This window comes from Molothrus ater, chromosome 2, assembly GCF_012460135.2.
Source record: "Molothrus ater isolate BHLD 08-10-18 breed brown headed cowbird chromosome 2, BPBGC_Mater_1.1, whole genome shotgun sequence".
Taxonomy (NCBI): domain Eukaryota; kingdom Metazoa; phylum Chordata; class Aves; order Passeriformes; family Icteridae; genus Molothrus; species Molothrus ater.
Genome location: NC_050479.2, coordinates 28,450,759 through 28,472,865, shown reverse-complemented (window position 1 = coordinate 28,472,865; position 22,107 = coordinate 28,450,759). Strand labels below are relative to the sequence as shown.

Sequence of the window (22,107 nt, the reverse complement as noted above, 5' to 3'; positions counted from 1 at the left end):
CAAGAAAAGCAATCAAAAGGTAAAGTAATAATTAGAATGGCCTGATAAAAGAAAGGGAAAATGATTCCTTTGTGTTTTAAAAGAAAAGTTAGGGGTTTGGTTTTTTTTAAGAAGACTTGACATTGAAACTGGAAAGAAGCTGGAAAAGTCAAGGCTAGTTGCTATTCTGACAGAAGAAAATACTGCCTGGCACAAGGCTGCCTTGCCCTAGAACAGAACACTACTGGTCAAACAAACTTTTTCCTTCTATTTCCTTAGGTGTTTTATTATTAAAAAGCAATAGAAAATCACAGCATTAAAAATAATCTGTACTTTGACCACATGTTGATTTCTCATAGCCTTCTGTTGGGGGCTTTAACTTTCACAGTATCTGTGACATTATGAACTTTTTCCTCTAATAAATTACTTTTCCTACTTAAAACAGGTTAGAAGCACCCTTGACTATCAAAAACAAAAACAAAAAAAAAACCCAAAACAAAACACCAAACCCAAAAAGAAAACCAAAAAAGTTTTCCTTTTTCTCTATTTAAGTACAACCATACTTACTTAACCAGCACAAGCTGTATACAAGTTACGTCTAGTAGGGAAAAAATAAAAAAAATCAGAAATGGTTTGAATTGGAAGAGACCTTAAAGATCACCTCAATCCCACCACACATTCCACTAGACAAGGCTGATCAAAGTCCCATGCAGCTTGGACTTGAACACTTTCAAGTGTTCATCAGGCATCCACAGCTTCTCTGGACAACCTGTTCTGGTGCCTCACCACCCTCACAGGAGTGATTCTGTTTGCTGTCTCTAATCTAAACCTTCTTACAGTTTAAAGCCATCTCCCCTTATCCTATAACTATATGAAAAAATAAAATATCAACTATGAAGTTATCACCTGCTTTTAACTAGCTGAGAACACTGAAATATTAGAGGAATGTGCCTCCTGTTCAAGACTTCCTTCCCATTCTCATATCACTGGACAAAGCAAGTATGCAAACCTTTGCTTTCTGACCTCTAATATAGTTAAAAAAAGCAGACTAGTAGGGCAAGAGCATAAATAAGTGGCTTGAATTATGCATGTGAAAGTCACCCCTTATTTTTCAACAGGCTATTGAGCAATGAAAAAATGAAAAGTAGGTAAGTAAGTATCTCCTTCACAGCAAAACATCACATTCTTTTCAAGATAAGCACATCTTCTGGTAATAACACTTTAAAAATACCAGCAATATTGGCATGGTAAAATATTCAACCTACTTTCTTTCTGAATCCCTAATGAAGTGTGCTTGTATATAAATCAAGTTTTTCTAGATTAAGTGTTGTGTCTATTGTCTACTGGGCAAGCTCAGCTCCTGATTTTTATGTAACACAGCTTGGATAAGCACACACTGGTTCATCTGGAAGAAGCATTTCAAAGTTCACTGCATACTGCAGCCCTGCATTATCACTGCAACACAAGAAATCCTGCAAAATAATTTTATTCACTGATTAAACTCACAATGTCAAGTGACCAAAATAAGGAGAAATTATTTCAAGCCATAGCTCACCCCAGAGAACAATTAACTATCAACATAACATAAGATGAGCTCCTAAGGCAAACTTAATGACTGTAACTACAAGTTTTACTGTCTTGACAGAGAAATGATATTTGACAGTATGCTCATGCAGATGCCACAAAATATATCTGCTTTTATGTTGCCATTCTCTCTTTGGTCTACAGCTGTTTATCTCTACAGAGCAGGGATAAATTGCTGCCTAGAAGATGTCAAAACAGCCCAGAAAGCTCAAGAGAGACAGCTTTGGCAGATGTGCAATGTTGAATATTTATTCTCACATAAAAAGGTGCAGAGAAGTAAAATTTCATGTAGCAGGTTCTCTGCTATTTGTTGTTGAATGATCAGGAAATAGTACATCCAACCACTATCAACTCTGGTGCAGCATCAAGAGTTTGTCACACAAGGCACCTGTAATAGCAATACAAACAGCATCCAAAGATCACCTGATGCAGTGAGAGCTGGCAGAACAAAGTTCCCAGCTCAGCCTCAATTCCAAGCCCTGCCTGCATTGCTAATCCAAATGAAACTTGTAGGAGTTACTTCTGTAACATGAAGCTAGTTAATTGTTCTGCATGATGAAGTGTGACATGGAATAACTACTCCTTACTTTGGTCACTGTGACACTGTAAACTTAAGCAGTGAATAAAGCTGGAATCAATTTTTGTGCTGGGGAAATGATGGAAAAATGTAGCATGGGGTAAATTTTAACTGGATTACTGAACTTCAACACAATTCCTACAGATGAGTTCTGAACATGAATAAAATACATAACTGCCTCAGGTTTTGCTTTAAGTATCCTCTTCCCACTGGATGTTACTGTCATAAAACCAAAGACAAGGGGTAGACTGGAAGCAGGGATAAGGAATGCTCTGCAAAGATGCTGACAAGCACAACTCAAACGCCATGGTGCAGAAAAATTAACAAAGTAATTGCTGAAGTCACCTACAGCCAACTCAAAGCTGAAGTCTGACCTGAGTTTTATGCTGGTTTTTTTCTACCTATTTCTTCACAACCCTTTCTACATTAGTTTTGACAAGCTCTGGTGGAATTTTTGGAAAGAGAAAAAACTTCAAAAACAATTTGGTCTGTTAGTAATTTACTGCCCAATCCTAACCTGTCAAAGCAGAAATGAACTCTTTCCTGCCTCCCTCTCCTTTCACTTAATTTAATTTTGTTTTGTGGTTTTTTGATTTTGTTTTTTAAATACTCCTAATTTTTGACCCATTGCAGCCCAAATAGAAGTGGTTCCTTAATGGCATGTGGCAATTCATATACAGAAGGTCAAAAATTACAATTCCTTTTGCTCCACAAGGATACAGCCAGGCTTGTGATCATCCAAGTGGTCACGTAACTGTTAGCTAGAAAGAAATGCATGTAAAATACAAAACCCCCAAAACTCCTTATATTATTCAAGTTTATTTACTTATTTTTAAACATTAAATCAAGTGTGAAAAACAGTGCAAAATAAAGATGAAAGCAAGACAGCAAGCAAGAAAGCACTCTCCTTCTTTTAGTCCTTCATTCTTCTTTGGTTTCCCAGCTAGCAATTGTTTTAAATGAAACAAAGAAGGAGCTGGGGGAAAAAAAACAAGTTTTTTTTTTGTCAGATGTACAGTTTTGCCCATCTCATTTACCTCAATGTACTTTTCCCCCATGCATAAAGGCAAAAATCGATCCCTGCATGGAAAAAGTTCAGCAAGAGCAGAACTGGCACAGACATGGAAGATGGGGAAATTGCCAAGTGTCAGATGGCCATCTTCTAGATCAGGACAGGCAACCAGGCAGCTACAGGACCTCTGCCTCTTGCCTGGGAAGGAATCTTTCATATATCAAACCTCAGACCAATGAAAATATAACCATTTTTCCAAAACATTTGGAGAATGCTGGATATTTCAGTAGGGTGAAAAGTTTCTACCACAAACTTTTCAAATTTGCTCCCATCAATCTGACACTGGTGAAATAAGAATAATTGTTTCTCATTCCACCTTCCCTCTATTAACTGTCAGGTCTGAAAAATACCTGCTTTCTTTTTTTTTTCTGTTTCAGAATTTCAGCAGGCCAGCTAGACAAAGCCATCCACCCAGCTTGGCTGACAACCTTGTGCATTGTAGCACAAAGTTAAGTTATTTAAGACAGCAGGAAACTTATCTCTGTTCCAGCCAGAGCTGTGGAAAGCTCTCCAAGCTACAGCTTTTCAAAGGATTAACTGTTTTGTGCCTGGGACAGTATCTACTGAAGGGCAGAAAGCAATATATCTAGTTATTGACCTCCACAACTCTTTCTTGTTACATGAGGTAAAGAAGATTTACAACATTTAATACAAAGCCTTGAGCTGGCTTTGCAATAAAGTCATGGCGCAATTATTCGAAAACAACCATGTGAACAGTTGTGCAAAGTGTTATGTTAAGGACCACAACAGAGTAACAAATGATAACAATAAAATTCTGCAACTTCTATGTGTAGCTCACATGGGAGACTAGAACTTTGTTAACTGTGAATACAGCAGCAAGTAGTTTAGCAAGCACAGGATCATAGACTACTGATAAAGAAAAATTAAACAAATTTGTTATGTTACAATTTTATTGGAAAAAAGGGCCAAAAAATCAAATTAATTTCAAAATAGCACAGACACAGAAGCTGGCATAAACATTCAAGTCAGGTACACAAGGTACACTGTGGCAAATATAGAACTCTGTGTTCAACATAAGGTTAAAGTAACATATTGCAAGATAAACAGCAACAAATGTTTGCCAATTATGCCCTTCTCAATGTGAAAAGCTAAAAAAAATCCCTGATATTTAGCATACATGGAATCTGCAATACCTAAATTTGGACACAAACATTCAATCTTGTATTTTCCTTAATGCTAAACAAGAATGATCAGTAAAACCACTTGTCCAAGGGTGACTAGGACAAAATACTCCATAAAACTCCAAAATACTGCCATAAAACTACTTTCCTTCATATCATCTTCATTTTCTAGCCCTAATACTGCATATGTTCTCCATGCTTCCTAAGTGAATGGTAAGGGAGAAATCTACCACCTTTCCTATGACAGGAAATGACCTACATCTTCAATTTCTGCCTTCCACATGTGTCATGGTCCAGAAAGGACTAAACGGGTCACTAACTCCACTAAGCACCTGCATCCATCACTGTGTTTGCTAGTCAGGAAGCACTGAGCAGAAGAGCTTTGATCAGAAGCATACAAATAGGTTTCTCAGCTTGAATGTATGGACTTTTCTTGTAAAAAAAAACAGCTGTGCTGATTTCATTACTGGAGGTCAGGCCAGAGAAGCTGACACAATGAAGCGAGACATTTCAATTGCCCAGAACTAAAAAGGACAAATACTAGTTCATTTACCTGATGCTAAAGATGTTGTCTGTAACGTCAGGCAAACTGGAATAACTTCATAAAGATTTACCATACTGCTCATACTGGAGCAGTTTTGGACAGCCTCACACCAGACCAAGATCAAGGCACCACTGCACTTGGCTCTGGACAAACAAAATAAAGTAGCATTTGTTACCCTCTGCCTTGCCATAGACTTTCCTGACCAAACAATTTAAAACCAGCAAGCTGAACATATTAAGCACAGAGAACAAAGACTAGGAAGGGAAAAATCTGGGAAGTATGGAAGCCAAAGAAAAACAAAAAAAAAGTGCCATGAATTAAAGATATCCTTTGCGTTTGTATTTGTATGTGTTTTAAATTACCTGAGAGAGGACCTGAAGACTGAACAATTCTGGGATACTGTAGAACACTGTTTAGTAAAATGCTATCCCTCCTGACATCTGGAAGGTTACTCACAAGAAGGCTATAGCTATTCTTTTGACCAATTTTGTGAGAGTGTTGGTCTTAGCCTTAAAAATCAACTCTCAGCCCTACAAGCCAGCAAAGTCCTTAAAAATAAAAGGTTTTTTTAGTCCCAGTCAAGCAAATTATTTATTAAAACTCTATAAATACTGTTTATAGAATTTGTCTATAAATACTTTACTTACCTATGTACATGTAACTAGCAACTACAACACCTCCTGCAAACTCTGAAAGACAATATCCTTGCCACTATGTGTATCACGTGCTAACATCGTGTGCTAACACCCTGTCTCTCAACTTGCAAAATGTGTTTTTATCATATCATCTTAAAACGTTTTCAGTGAGAGTCAAAACTACCTTTGTGTTCACAACAGTCACTGAAATTAGAGCCAACACTTAAGAAATGTTTTTCCAGAAACTGGACTGCTGGCATGAAGAATTAAAACAGAACAATAAACCAAGAGCAAAACCAGACAGTTTTATTTAACTGAAAATCAGTAAATCTCAGAACATAAGCCATAAAACAGTTGATCATTACCTACCACTGACACTTCACTTCTCTCTCATTTCATATTATATTACTTAGGTAGTGCACATGCACTTATTTTAAATAAAAGTTTTTGAGCATCAGAATGGACCAACTCTTCACTGCTCTGCCCAGAGAGTTTGGGTAGCAGTTTCAGCTGCCATAGACTGCAATTTTAGAAGTATCATACAGTACTTTTCAAAACATACTGTGCACCTTTCATTAGGGGAGTGAAATCAGTTCCACTGACTCAACTGTTTCCACTGCTGACTGTAAATCTGTGGCATTTTTAAGCCTGTTTTTATTTCAAATTTGTGAAAGGTGTAGTAAAACTAAACCAAAACAACACTACCAAGCAACCAAAAAGAAACACAAGGCCAAATTGTTTTCCTGTGAACCGTGCAGCAGTTCAGCTGAGGACATCTTTCAGATACAGCAGATAGCTGGGTTTAAAGGAAATGTGCACCTATCACTTTACAGAGGATTGTTTTAAGGCTTCCAAAAGTTGCTGAGGAAGCAGGAAGAAGAAACACCAGTGGGAGAAGGATATGGGCTATGTATAACTGTCTGATGTTTTTTTCAGATTTATTCAACTGCTGTGTGTGCCCTAGGGTAGCTGAAAACTGAGAACTGAGAGGCATTTTTTCCTGCTTAGGGGTCCAGTTTGTGGAATGATCATGTGCCTTCTTATGACATCACCTTGAAAGTGTCATGGTTTTTCATGTGTGTGGTTTTGGGGATTTTTTGGGGTATATGGGCTGTGTATTTCTGGTTGGTTTTTTGGGGGTTCTTTTTTGTTTGTTTTCTTGTGGTTTTGTTTGGGTTTTTTTTTGCTTTTTAAAAAAACATATATTTAAGTATAACAATATTTCACAATAGAAATAGAGACTTGGGTGTCTTGCAGTGAAATAAAAACAAACCCTTACTTTTTACTATAAACACAGAGTCAACTTGAATGCAAAGGTAAGTATAAACAAAACAGCACTAATGCTTATGTTACTATGGAAACCAAGTACATCAATAATAACATACCTTTATTTAATACAGAATTTCCTTTGGCATTTTCTAATGCAGTTTATCCATTACCCTAAATTGGGATGCATCACAGTAACACCAGATAAAGAATTAATTCTCATTTGTTTTCCAATTAACATCTGTGTGTCCTTACAATATGGTTTGTAGGAACACAAGCCACAGTGCTCTCAAACTACCTTGGGGCACTTGTAACCTTAATGAATGTAGAGAATGAGACAGAAAATAAGTAAAGGTGTATTTCTATTTTTTTTTCCTGATACTACAAAAAAGAGTGTTAAGAGAGTCTTTTCTTTCCAGACTAGCCTTCAGAAAAAAAACCTCTGTCTTCCTGGACCAAAAAAGTGCCCATTTAATAGTGTATTAAAGCTGTATGTGAGGGGTCAGGCTGAAATGAAAATATCTTAAAAAACACAGAACTGAACTATAATAGGAAAAAAGGGTTAATATAGTTATTTCCAACTTATTTTTAACTATTTTTTATCTTTCAAGATTCCTGAACTACTTTCATTCCACTAAAGAATTCAAAACCCTTTTTCTTCTGCTTGGAAAAAACAAAGTGAAAACTTGTGCATCTCCCACTGACATTTCCAAATGCTGAAGCAAATAAAATCCTAGTAGAGGAGAAAGACATTCAGCACTCGAGAACACTAGTTGTCACAAGGCTAAAAAATAAAATGTGTGTTTATGTGTTTCCTTATTGTCTCTGGCCAACCTAGATGAAGATGCAAGAATGCTGAGTCCCACTTGGTGTCATGGTTCAAAGATAATGACGCAGCCAAGGCAGATTGTGCGTAGGCACCACTGTGAAGCTGAAAGCTACCCATCTTGAGACTAAATTCACTTTTCCACATCCAAAGAGAAAGCACTGCTCTTTCTAGACCAAAATGAGGTCTCTTTCAGAAATAAAGCACTGATTTTCCTCTCTGGAACTGAGCTGTCAAACAACCTTATATAACCTGGTTTAAACAGGACAGCAAATACAGAGAAATTCTTTAGACACAAACCTACTTTTTATCATGACTGCACAGTCATTCCAACTTCTATTTACAAGTAAAAAGGAGAAAACTGGGAGTAAGAAAAGAAGCATCTGATGTATATGCCAACTTGCTGATCTGTTAAAAAACTGTCTCCCCATTGCCTCATTGGACTATAAACTCTGCAATGAAATGAAATTTTACCATGTTCTTAGTGTATGAAAGTTAATTTTATTTTAACACTTAGCCATGCCAGCCTCAATTTACACTGTTGGAAGATGAAAAGACATTCAACAAACTACCCACTGAATAACATGTAATAATTAGCTGTCAGGACTAAATAGGGAATTGTTGTTTTAATTACATAGGCCATAGGAAAAGGTAGCTGAAAGATCTCAGAATTCCCATTCATTAGTTAGCTGGGTAACAATACAGCAATGATGATAATTCTCTAAGAAAGTCTCAAATGTAATCAGTCAGAAAGAAGGAAAAGAATGGAAAAGATTAGAAAAGCTGACAAATTGATCTGGCTGAGGTATGAGCCACCAGCACCTGGAGTCAGTTAATAAGATTCTTGTTCCATTATCCTGTCAGTGGAAGCAGAAGTTTGAAACAACTTCTAAATAACAGGCAGTATCTGAAGCAGCGCATTGTCGGAACAGAGAAGGAGCATGTGTTTTTGCAGGACTGTTTCAGTAGTGTTGCCAGGAATTCATCACAAGCAATAATACAAGAGATGCAATTACTAGAGATATTTCCTGTGAAATTCCATCCACTAGAATTCATCAGGAAATTAAAAAAACCCAAACCACCGAGTCATTTTTTTTTCTTAAAATGAACAAGTACATTGCTACAGAGTTTTAAAAGGATGGACCACACCCACCAGAACTGCAGTGTAATTTGAGCAATGCTTTCACTGACTCATTATATGGTTAGATACTCCCATAGAAGTCTATAAATGCATATCTCTCTCCAATACAACCATGTTAATGGTGCCTTGAAATCTGACTATTTAATAGTTTGAGGTTTATGATAGTTCAGATGTTGAGCTACTACTTTAAAGCAGAACACACTTTTGTTTGTTTGCTTCTTCCTTTAGAATTGGTCTATTTCTTTTTTCTGTTGAAAACTAGGGAAATTCAGTGCTGCTGTTTTCCAACTCTTCAGGTTGTAGAATGCTTGCACCTAAAAGCAGGAGCAATGTTTTCTACAGAAGACACTGAAGGCAACTAAGGAAAGTTAATTTCCTCTCAACTGACCATACACAGTTGCAGGATGCATGTCTAGTGTAGCTGCAGCCCTCAAATACGCTTCAGTTCATGAAATATCTGGACCACATATTCTGTGTATGTAAGCCTGTGCAGGCACATAGTAAAGTGGGACAATGGATGGGACAGACAGACTGACCCACTGTCATCTTGCCTTCTCACAAAATCAGACATATCAGGATGTTTTTAAGGTCTCTTTCCTCCTGTCCAGTCAGAAAAGAAGAACTGATTTCAGACAAAAGTGCTCTGAACCTCTTCATACTGCTCACAGAAAACAGGCTAATAATAAACAAAGCATACAGATACTAGATAGATCAACCCAGAACTCAGCACATAAATTTCGTTTCTTTACAGATGCACGCACTTAGAAGGGAAAGGCACAAAAAAGTGCAAATACCAAAGCAGAGACTACCTACCTTCAATGTACAGGGGCTCAACGACATCATGATTTATCAGTTCGAAGTTCTCATGACCAATCCAGTGCTCCACATTTCTTTTCCTGCCCGTAAAGAAGTTGTCCACAACTGTAACCTCATGGCCATCCATCATTAGTTTGTCAGTAAGATGAGAACCCACAAACCCTGCTCCTCCAGTTATCTGCGTTAGGACAGTTGGTATAAATTTCTTTTTCTTTTTACAGAAACACTAGACAAAGTCTACAAACATGAAGACAGAACAGTAGGTTTCAGATCTTTGCTTACTCCAGGGGAAACAACTCCATTTCCATGTATATTTTTTTTCCCAAGATTTACAGATTTTAAAATTTTGAGAGACATACTTGACATGTTTCATCACTCTCAGGCTAGAAGGTCAGCTATCTATTCACATCAACAAAATCTCTTTTTCAGATTACATTATTTTCCTTTTTTTCCTTCAAATTGGATTGTGCTCTTTTTTGTGACAGCAAAGTCTAAAAAGATGCAGAAAGGTATTAGGAGAAATTTCTGCAAATCCCATTTCTCAGAGGAAAAAAAAAGGTATGACAGAATGGCAGGCCATTTTCACATCAGATTTATCAGACATGTCAAATCCAGCTTCTGTCTGGCTTACATGGAAGACATGCTGGGTGTTCTAAGTACTGTAAGTTTTCACCCAGAAAGGAGAAAGGGAATTCTCTGAAGACCTTTCATTTGAAATATCTCCTAAAACCAAAATAATAATTCTTTCTGTGTCTTAATGCATCCATAGCTTACATCATCCTGGCCTGAGGAGGTCAGTCAGTTGGATTAGATGATCTTTGCAGGTCCCTTACAACTGAAAAAAACTCTATTCTATACCATTAGCTCTGACATGCAGCATTTGCCTGTATTGAAACTCTGATGTTCTGCTGCAAAGAAACAAGTAAAAATAAAATATTTAAAACTCTGTACTCCTCTTTCATTGAAGAAACAAGCTCATTAATGTTTCCCTTTTTACACCACAGACTTCAACAGTAAACAAGCAAAAAAAAAAAAATCACTTATTTAGTACTGAAGCAGTCAGCACAATAAGTAGAACTGCAAGTTGTGTGACACACCCAGACCCATCTACAGAAGCAATTATTTTCTCTGCATTTCATAAACTGTTTTCAAGAACCAAGACACAACAGATCACAACACTTGAAAACTAGAATTGTAAAAGACCTGTGTGGTATCAGCTGGAAAAGATATCTGCATGGTCAAATTCACATTTTCAAAGTGATTCCGCTGTTGATGTCCATTCTTCAGTGTAGTGACACTTAACTAAACAATGAAAGGACAAAATGGAATCAAGCAGGAATCTAATGAACGGATAGTGTACTGAAATGACAAAGTGCTGTGTGGAAAAGGATGAGATGCCTGAAGTTCTTTTACTTTGGGTTAGTCAAAGACTAAACATTTATCCTGTCCACTACCCTGCCATCCACTGTTTTAAAAAAGCAAGATTAGCAATTTTTTTTAAAACTAGGAAAAAAGCAAAGGAAAACCTCCAAAGATTGAAAAGGGAAAAAAACATACAGAAACTACATCTGTTTTCTTTTGCAAAAATTGCATGTCCACTTCTTGTATTCTCATCCTTCCTTTTCTTATTAAAAATTCAGGGACACCAGTGTGCCAAACCAATTGTAAATGGCAGTTAATGAAAGAATCATTTAGTTGGTCTATTTTGTATTCTTCTGAGTTTGTCAGGGCTTTCTTGTGGCAGATTCAACATCTCATTCAGTTCCCTAACAAATCTGAAGGAGAAACAGGATTTAGGAGAAATTCCCTCTGGAATAAAAGAAACAATCTCAAGGCTCATGTCATGCTGCAAGAGAGAGGAGGGAAGAGCAGGTTTCTAGCAGAATGTTGAGAATGAGGACAGAAGACCAGTAACTGAGGGAGAACAGCCCTTTGCCATGTGTCACCACTTACAAGAGGCGAAAAAAAACAAACCATGCACGGCAAACCTAATGCCATGAGTTTATCCTGGTGAGCAAACAAACTGCAGCCTTGCTGAATGTTCCAAGGGTTTTGGCTTTTCTGTGGTGAACAGGATAAGACTTTTCTGTAGAAGATCTGAACCTACTCCTTCAACTGAGGCTCAAGGAAATTTCCTGCTGCTACTTCTATTGCCAAGATACTAGAGAAGATAAACTCAATGCTTGCAACATATGTCTTTGGTGCAGTAAAAGGAAGTGTCTTCTTCCCAATATCCCTTAAAAAAAAAAAAATCACAAAGCCAACCAAAAAAGGCAAAAAAGCATTAAAAGCACAGAAAAAAAGCACACACACAGTAAGAAGGAAAAAAAGCACAAAAAAAGGTTAAAAAAAGCACAAACCAATTCTGTCTGGAAAGAAATTTCCAATTACCTTAAACCTACAAGTAGTTTTTATGATGAAACTAAGTTGGCTTTATTAACATATCACTTCCATGGGTATTAGACAAAGAACTTAAGAAATGATTGAAAAAGGAGTTGAATTTCCCCTGGAAAAGTAAAAAAACTATGTAAATTATCATTTTTATCATTACTTGATGCAACATTAAAAAAAAGAAAAGATGATTTATCACTGAAGTTCTTTGTATAACCTTCCTGTAATTACTGATACAAGCAGCACTTCTAAATATTACTTCCTGCAAATCACAATGACATATTAATCCACATAATCATAAGTTGTACATGAATCATATCCGTATCAGAACTGGAGCACCAACACTTGGGTTTTAAAAAGAAATTCTTTATTAAGACAACATTAATGAAAATATTTAATTACTTAGTAAAGCATGTATGCTTGGTAACTTCAGCACCTACTAAAAGGCACAAATATTACAGATAATTATCTTCACCACAGGCACTTACAGGTTTTCTATTTATTACACGTTTCTGCTGTCTGCAATCAGATTCAAAACATCTTATGCCCCATAAGGAAATTATATTAATTTTTTTTGTTTTCTGCTTTTATCACTTTACTATATTGAATTCAGAAAAAAACCACCCAATAGATTGAACCAATGGCAACACTATCTTCCACATAATAGAACTGTTTCTCTTGCATATGAAAGCCTGTGGCCTAGTCACTTCAGAGAACTCAGGAAATAGATAAATCATGCACAACAAGGTGAAGATCTCTTTTCAATGAAAGTGTCAGGATATCTGGTCTCAGCTGAGATACCACCACGACCAGAAATCATCTCCGGAGAGATGCTGTTTAATAAAAACTAACTGCTAGAGCTGTTGTCTTGTCAGGACAGTGCTGGAGCTGGAAACTGCACTCAGAATAAAAAAAAAGTTAAATTAAGAATGCATTCTAGAAAAAGATGTAGTATTAACAAAATACAAAACAAAATATGTGATCTAGCAAAATTCACTGGGCTGGCTAGTTCTTGAGAATTTTGAAGTGTCATGCAACATTTTTATGGGAACTTAGCTACTCAAAAGAATATGGGATTATTTCCCCTAGAAGTATGACAGCAACACTGTAACAGAAGGTAACTGCTCCCATGGGCAGGAGGCCTATGAATGCCCATCCCAGTCGGCACAAAACTAGTCAGAACAACCTGCCACTCCTTTTGGCCAGCTTTCTCTGTAGTTATTTAAACTCTACAAAATACACTGGGAACCAAAAAGCTATTCACCTCCAGGTCAGCTGAAAACTCTCCTATTCCAACTACTTGCCATCTCTGTTGAAGCAACAAATTTCAACAAAATAACCAGTATTTTTCAGTGGCAAAGTCTGGAAGTGAACATTAAGAGCTCCACAGCCTGTTAACAGCTTTCACTGACACTTTTGTTGGAAGTACATTCTCACTTACACAGAAAACATGACATTAAGGTTACTTTATACCCTTGCAAACACACGAAGTACACAATTTAGGAATTTTCAAAATTAAACCTCTCTCTATTTTCCTCAGTTTATTTTCTGTAGTCAACAGGGGCACTGGGAGTCTACAGGTCTCCCTTCGTCAGACTGTCATAAAAATGACAGAACTCCATTGCAGAACTAAACTGATTTGGTAACACTTTGTGAAATTTTTCAATAGCAATGAAGATTATTGCCTAAATATGCAATAAAATAATTTTCTCTGCATACTTTCAGCTTTTTTTTTCAAGATTTTGAAGTCAAAGCAAACAAAAGCACCAGCTCAGTTAGGCACGTTAGCAGGCTTTTGTTGTAGACTTAACTTTCATTACTACAGAAGCAGAAGTTCATACTCTATTTTACACTTCTCAAGTAGCTATACTTTCTCTGCCTTCAAAACATGAGGACAATTCCCCCCCCCCCCCACCAAAGACACACAGAAACATGGAAAAATCTAGGTCACAGATAACATCAAAATTTTTGCAGACAAAGCTGGAAAGCTGTTTTCCAGCACAATTCACTAGGTTTAAGAATGCCCTGGACAACTCCTTTTCCTGAGTTAACCTGCCATCCTCTTCAACCCTCAACTGCTTATGATGCTTCAAAATAACAGAAACAACAGAGAAGATGAACATTCCCTGCAGAGCAACTTCTTTTCTAGCCTTATGACTACATTTTGCCCAATTTGGTCACACAAGGTTCCTGTTAAGATATGCTTTAGAAGTTTCCCAGTCTCTGAAAGTTTAAGCCATGAAGTCTCTCTCTGGGAGCACACGTGAAGACTCTTTGGCAATGTGATCCTGAGAATTACAGGCAAGAGCAGTTTAGTTGGCAAGTCACACTTCAAAAGCAGAGTCAGCATGTATTGTTCTTATGCTGAGTTTGAGAACATCAACACAAATAAGTGAAGCAGTGTCCTAAAACCTGTGCCAGCCAAGGTAATTCCCTTCATCCCTTCTCGTATCTTTAATCCTACAAAACAGATTACATTCCACAGAATTTTTTGGTATTTCCCCAAAACAATCTCTGAGTAAATACAAACTTACCAGGATTCTTTTACGATCCTTTTCTGATAAAAATTTCACTGGTGGGTATTTCTGGGTGAAACTATAGAACATTTCAAAACAAAGAAGAAAAACTAAGTAAGTTTCAGCCTGTTTTCTTTCACATACCTCTCTTTGATACGTGAGAAACTACTCTGAAAACCTTCCACTCTTAAAGTTCTGCTAAGAGTATATTTAGTCCTTTATTCTAAAAAAGAATCTGGGTCAACACAAGACAATGCCTATGCATGCTGAAATATCAAAATTCATTTGCAAACAGTGCTTTAAAAATTTCTCCCTGATTTTATATAATGAATCACCTGACCTCTATCTTTTGAGAGCTGAACTAGTGTCAGGCATGACATCACAAGAGAATAAAACATGAGCAGTGACTGGATACCCTCTTTCTAAAGTTTTAAAAGGCAAACAACCCTCTTAAAACTCTGGAACAAATTTTGTTGACTTACCACATTGACTTCAAACACTTCTCCTTGAAGTTTCAATGTGAAACTTACAACAAAGTTTTAATTTGCCTTAAATTTTTACAAAAATCAATATAAAGTTTACAATCAGAATGTTGAACAAACACATTTTAAGATATTTCAACAATTTCTACAACAGAGTTTATTCAGTATGAAAACCAATCTTAATTTTCTTAGACATGCTAGACTGTCATTTACATGATAGTCTTGAAGCTAGTAATTTAATTTTTGCATCTTCTTTACAAGAACTTAATCAAACCAAAAACACCATAAAATAAAATTATGTGACATATGAATCTTAAGTGCTCTCTCAAGCTCTTGATGCTTCAAAGCTTAGAAGAACTTCTCTCCCTCCCTGGCATGCATTCTGCACAGAGCAACAAAGCCCTCTGAAAGAAGGTGTAAATTTTATTTATTTCAGAAATTAGCTTCATAGTCTTGGCAATTTAATAGCTCATGTTTTCTTCTACTAAATATCAGCGTGACACTGCACATGCTGTGGTTACTCTTCTCCTCCAGTAAGTCCACAGGTGAGAGATAGCCTGGTGTAGCATGCAAGAGCCAAAAATGCCAAAAGTTACATTTTCTTATCCTCACCAAAAGCTACTCACTGAACTGACCCTACAACTGTGATCTAGAAGCATGCCCTCCTCCTCTGCTTCTAACCTGCAGTACTGGCTCAACAGGAATTCTTCAGCACCAGAGCACAGATGCTTCAGATCCAATTTTCATCACAGCATGAAAGCTGCTTTCAATTTCTCAGATAGGGGAAATATGGCAATGGAACCTTCCAATCTTAGCCACACAGGGAGACTGAGAAAGAAGCTACTTACACTTGCCTTACATCACTATACAGGCCACTAACAATTGCTTTGATTTATGCTGAAGAAATGAAAGACAGTGCACAAGCACAATGCAGATGTGGAATCCATATCCTTTCTGAGACAAAAAGGAAAATTCACACTTAACAAGAGATTTATGGAGTTCAAAATAAGTTTAAGTGCCAAATAACTAGATACAAGGCAAGTCTCTCTCCTCCATTCTGAAGACTACTCTTTTAAGGTAGTAGTAATCCAGCCTGGGGTCATATTGCTGCCAAAGGACCTCTCAACCATTTTTGCTCCTTGTATTACACCAGTAGCAGTTTAGAGGCAGTGGGACATAGTCTGGCAGCCAAAAACCTTTTGGCAACAAAATGGAGTTTATCTTGACTTGATGCTTGCTTTGATGACGACATGGCAATGGTTTTGCTGTGCAAATCTTAATAATAACTTTACAGCTCTAGCTTCAGTTAAACAATCTCTTGTCATGAGACTAGCATTAAGGAATTCTTGTCCTTCCTGCTTCTCAAAAGCATGAAGATGGCTTGCTTTCAAGTTTTATCATCTTATGAATAAGAAAACATTGACACTAGAATAAGCTTTGCAAGCAGGATCAGCTTTCAGGCATCTGACAGTGAGTAGTTATTTACAGCCACTTCACACAGATATAAAATTTAAAAAATATTAATTGCAACAACCCACATTCAGCTAAACCACCAGAGGTAAATGGCTACATTATTTGAAAAATAATAATAACCCAATAAGAGCACCCTTTTTGTGAAAGTATAATTTCCTGATTGGTTCATACAGAGGTAAAAAAGTATTTTGATTCCTTCTCCTTTTTCCTAGAGTTCTGAAACAAGACTTATCAATACACATGAAAAGGCCATAGTATTTATATGGCTTGAGGGAGAAGTTTTAACTTAATGGTTCTACTCAACAACTCATCGCTCATTTGAAAAAATACAACAATTATTTAATAAAAAAGAGCCAATCAGGATACCCTCCCACAAAGGTCTTCCAGGGATGGCAGAAGAAAATACCTGAATAACCCACAACTGAAGCTGAAGGCTTACTGGACTATCAACAAAGATTAAATAAATCAATTTAATATTGTAATTGGCAAGGTGGTGACACAACCTGCAATTTGTTTCACATTGCCAATATACACCTAGCTCAACCTATGAAGTTCATGTGCACATTAAGAGGTGAGCAACCAGCTCAGTATTCTCACTGAAATAAATTGGATATGGCAGGTCACTGAACCTTTCAAATCAATTGTAAAAAACATAACTGAATTTTTTTCTCCTTTTTTTTTTTCCTTACAGCCCAGGAGGGGTGGGAGGAGGAGGGGCAGCTGCTCACTGACAAGACCAAACTCTGAACACCAAAGTACTGCAGGTGTCAAGCATACATCTGGCCAGCAGCAATGGTATTCTGCTCCCTCTCCAGAGGAAGAGGGCACAACCACCAGTATGCAATACCCCACAAGGGCTCACTGGTACTGCTTGGACAATCCAATCTTAACCCTTTGCAATGCAGCACTCTGCTTTGCCTGGGACACCAACAGTGTCACCTGTAAAACAATACACCACTGGCAAAAGCAGCATGTGCCTGTCAGGCTGACAGTTCCCACTGCCATACCAGACCTCATTCTGTGATGAAATCATCTGTTCATGAGGACACTCAGATCAGAGAACTGATGTGACACCAAGGTGAACAGGCAGAGTGAGGGGTAACACATTCCTTTACAGATCCTGAGAAAAGCAGGTCAGCCAGGCTCATCCAAAGCACACATATAGGCTAAGATGCACAAGCAAGTCACTGCACAGTAGCTGAAGCAGAGTAACCAATCAAAAGTATGGGAAAAGTGTGGTAAAACATACTTTTAAGTCTCTTGAAGATGAAACCAGTATGTCCTAGCAGACATAAACCACAGTAATCCATTCGTCAGCTGGACTCCAAATAGCAAATACTTCCACAGGATTTGAACATTACAGAGTCCAGCACTCCCAGCTTGATTTAGTAGGATCAATCAGCCAGAATACCTTAACCATTACTCTCTCAGCATTCAATGCCCTGCCCTCACTTATATATGACAACAAATCAAAGGTTCTGAAGGTATATACAAAAATTTATTTCAAGCTTACAACTGCAGAACTGACTGCTACAGAAAAAAAACTGTGCCTTTGAGCTGCTTCCCAAATTCAGCAGATGACATACCTTTTTTCCAGATCTTTGATTTTCTCCCTTAGAGGTGCAACAACCTAAAATAAAGGAAAAACATTTACTCTTTGAAGAATAAAACAGGATTCAAATCACAAAAGACACACATGGGAAGTTGCCTTAGAGCTGAAATCATGGCAAGCAGTCTCCTATGCAGATCTTTACTGAAGACACGCCAAGAAACTTACATTTTAAAGCCTCCTTTACATAAAAAAAAAAAAAATGGAATCTTTTCCACCAAAAATCAAATCACCTAGAAAAGTGTGAAATGAAATCCCTTAACTTATCACTGAAAACAAAACATCTCAAGGCTATGAGTACCATAGTCTTGACAAGGACATCCAATGTTATGATTCCTATTTGACAAAGTAAGTCATAAGTGACTTGTCTGAGGCTGTCAAAGGTAATCTATATCCAACAACAGAACAATGGGTCAGTAATTGAAACATCAACTATTTAAATGGACACAGAGAGAAGGGCATTAGCTCCAGTGAAATGTCTGTAATTCTCTCAGAACATACTATGCAAATTCAAAGATACATCACTTTAAATACCTAAATATGTTCTACATCGTGATTTGAGGGTATATTTAGGCTTAAGAAAATATTGAAAGGAAATTTGTTAGAAAATATAGTTCACCTACCAAGACTTCTCTTTGCATTTTCATGGCTTTAGAAGAGAGAATCACTTATGCCAGCATCAGTTTCAATTTCTTTATCACAGGACCCAAATTTCTAACAGTCCTGCTGAATTTCAACAGGAGTCCCTGAACTCTTGTTTTTAAGTTCATTAAAGCCTTGTCACAAAATTTACCCTTTTGGGCTATACATAAGTTGAAAGCTGTCAGAGGTTCTAACTGGTACTAAGTGGCAGCACATCAGCAACCACCATTAATTTGTTTTATAGAAATATTTCTGGTTAGAGCTAGACAGTTCAGTAACTTCATAAACTGAATAAAGCTGCATATTCATGTTAAGAGGAAATAATATGGCATTATCATTTATATTCATTAAATATTTAGCTCTGTGGAATAGCAAATAATTCTTGAAACAGTTATTCTGATGGTGTAAGACATTATACAACTTTAAAAATAAGATCCAGAAATGTCCAACTTCTCAGACCTTACAGTACCTCTGATCTACACATTGAATTTTAAATATTTCTCCATTCTTGAACAACTGGAATTTTCACAGTGCTTTCTGCAACACTTACCAGAATCTCTTTTTTTAAATTCAAACAAACCAACCAAAAAAACAGAGAAAGAGGAATGCAAAAGACAAACTAAGAATACAGGCTCTCCACTGATTTTAAGCAATTTCAGTAGGCTGCTCTCTGTGTCCAGAGGAACAACTGCTATATAAAACTGCTGGAATGCAAGACAACAGGCAGACCAGGCTACACTAGCACAGGAACACATACAACAAGGGTAAGGGGTATCAACCTCGAGGACTTCTCTATCTATTTAATACTTTGTTTTATTGTTATTAGATGGGAAGGCTGAAACATTTGGAGAAACATCCATTGCACACATTCACAATATTTCACAATAAACTAAGGCTGAAATGGAAATTCAGAGGTATTGGTACAGCAGTCCAGAACCACCAGTAAGTTCAGTCCCCATATCTACTCCAGAAATTGCCAGGACTTGTGCTTAAAGCCTTGGCACTGCACCCTTCCCAGCCATAAACATTGCTATATTTATTCATTAGTTAAGAACAAAGCAAAGCAATTTTGGGCACCTTCAAATTTGTAATGCACCTTGTAAATACTTCACATTTTGTAAGGCAGTCAGAGGAAAGAATTTGTGTACATCCTTTAAGTAACAAATAAAACAGTTCTTGGGAGAATTCTACCATAGTCTCTGCGGTAAATGTATCAGCAGATCTGTCACTTTCAAGAAAGGTTTTAATGAAAATAAAATGGAGTCAGAGATCAATTAAAAACTACACTAGAGTGAAGAACAGTTCAAAAACTTATGTACAGACACAAATCCAATGCTTTGGTTTTAGCAGAATCAAGAATAAGGAGATACAGCTAAATATAAACTAAATATACCACTTCAATATGAAATGAGTAAAATGGAGAACTGAAAATAAAACAGATTACAACTATTAGCAAACTAACCTCCTCTATTCTACTTTCCACCTTCTGATCCCCATTTTCTTGAAGAGACCTGTGGGCAAGAAAAGAAAAACAATAATCCACACCTAAGCAATAACTGCTCCACTGCACCAGCATCGTATTAAAGCAGCACCCTCAAAGCACCTCAAGTTAGTATTATTTCAAAAACATAATTAAAACAAATTAAAGAGGATGGTCTAATTTCCATTGAAATCCATCAGTTTGGCAGAAACTGAACCAAGCCCACAGGAAAGACCAGTACAAATAAAAATGACATTCATTTTACATAGAAAATTACCTGTATTTTAGAAAAGTGTCTAATTACTGGTTTTGAGTGCAAATTTACTGTGCAAAAGCCCAAAACGTCTCTTGGAGGGTCTCTGCCAACTGTATGCTGACACTTTTTCCCTTAGGCAAATGTATGCCACTTTGACTTTGAACTTTTCCAAACACATGGGAAAAAACCCCAACTGCACTAAAACACATCTTCAGTAACTGCCTGATGGGCAATACTGACTTCTCACACAAATGTTACTCATTTGACATGAGGCCAAGGATGAAGTATGTTGTGGTAACTCATGAAAATAGAATACGGTCTAAAAAGGCCAGTGTCTTGCACAAATCTGTGTGGTCTTATTTAGCACCTAACTGGGTAAAGTGTCTCAGTTATGTTCACTTTTGAGCAAACTTTTACAAGCGTAGAATATGCATTTTTAAATTCTACCTCTTGTATCAAGGTTATGTAATTTTTCTAACATTTGTGTTACTATGTTTTTGGGGTTTTTTTTCAATTAAACCTTCTGAAAGGGGAATTATTTATCTCACAGGAGTTAAGTTTTTGCATATTAGAGGAATCATGGGTATCCAACATAAAATGCAGTACTTTCAAGTGAAAACAGAGCTCCTTTAGTTGGGACCTGAACTCACTACACCTAGAGAAACAGAAGATCCTTTGTTAAGCAGATATATATATATATACACCACACTGTTAGAAGTTAAAGCAATGATTCCCTTCATAACCCTCTGTAAAACTCACTTTTTAAGAAAGTCAACTCCGTCTATTACTGAGGCAAAGACCTAACTGACCAGATTCATTTGTATCTCTAAAGAATACAGTAAATTCCAACGGTAAGACACACATTCCCTGAACTATCTGTTCAAACCAAGCTGTCATTTATTGCACTAGTGGCAATAAAAACCCTGAAGCTAATGTTGAATGAATGTACTATAAAGAAGTGGTTTTAAGCTATCCTGGTGGATTTTGAAAATGTTTACCCAAGTAACAGAAATTTACAAAAAACTATGCAAACAACTGTGGAACAGATAGTCTTTCCTCTCTTATAAGTGAGCAAGGAAAATTTGGAAACCCCCTCAGAATTTAAGAAGTTCCCCTCAAAAATAGTTCCTACTTTTTTTACTCACAGTAAAATCCTGCAACTCAAGGCCTGGCCACTCAGCAATCTATTTTTTTATGAGCATTTCTTCCTAATGAAGACAATCTTACTGGCTGAGGACCAACATCAGTCCCTCAGAAATAATTTTCACCCTCAACAGCTCTAAAAAGGACATCTCAAACAAGAATTCAGAGGCAGGTAGTGGCAGAATTTGTAAGGACCGTTTATCAGGAAATAAACAGGATCAGGAAATAAACAGGAATATCAGGATCCCACACCCACCTGTCCTCCTCAAACCCCTCTCTGAGGTTCTTGTCCTTTGTTAAGAAATGCTCAGCTGTTCATGTAACAGCTGCTAAGCTGCCATAGTTCATTGGTCATGATAACATGGTAATCTAACTGATATCTCCATCTGCAACCTACAGCAGCCCAGCAGCTGTTTGTCTGACAGCTGAGCACTCTTTGCATCAAGGGTGGGAAACTCCGAGAGGAGGAGAGTGGGATAGGAACAGACTCCCAGGGTAAGCTGTCAGGGGTGCATTAGAGCCTAGAGAAAATT

At 37.1% G+C, this 22,107-nt stretch overlaps 1 protein-coding gene across 1 annotated transcript in view; it reads right to left on the bottom strand.

Annotated features, from left to right (window-relative positions):
- Nucleotides 1–22,107, bottom strand: part of UXS1 (UDP-glucuronate decarboxylase 1) — a 54,797-nt gene that overhangs the window by 20,250 nt on the left and 12,440 nt on the right. Inside the window, exons 3-6 of the mRNA XM_036386246.2 lie at nucleotides 20,158–20,206; nucleotides 18,031–18,074; nucleotides 14,508–14,568; nucleotides 9,580–9,760 (exon numbers count right to left, since the gene is read on the bottom strand). Of these exons, the coding sequence (XP_036242139.1) occupies nucleotides 9,580–9,760; nucleotides 14,508–14,568; nucleotides 18,031–18,074; nucleotides 20,158–20,206 (335 nt within the window). The remainder of the gene's footprint in view (nucleotides 1–9,579; nucleotides 9,761–14,507; nucleotides 14,569–18,030; nucleotides 18,075–20,157; nucleotides 20,207–22,107) is intronic.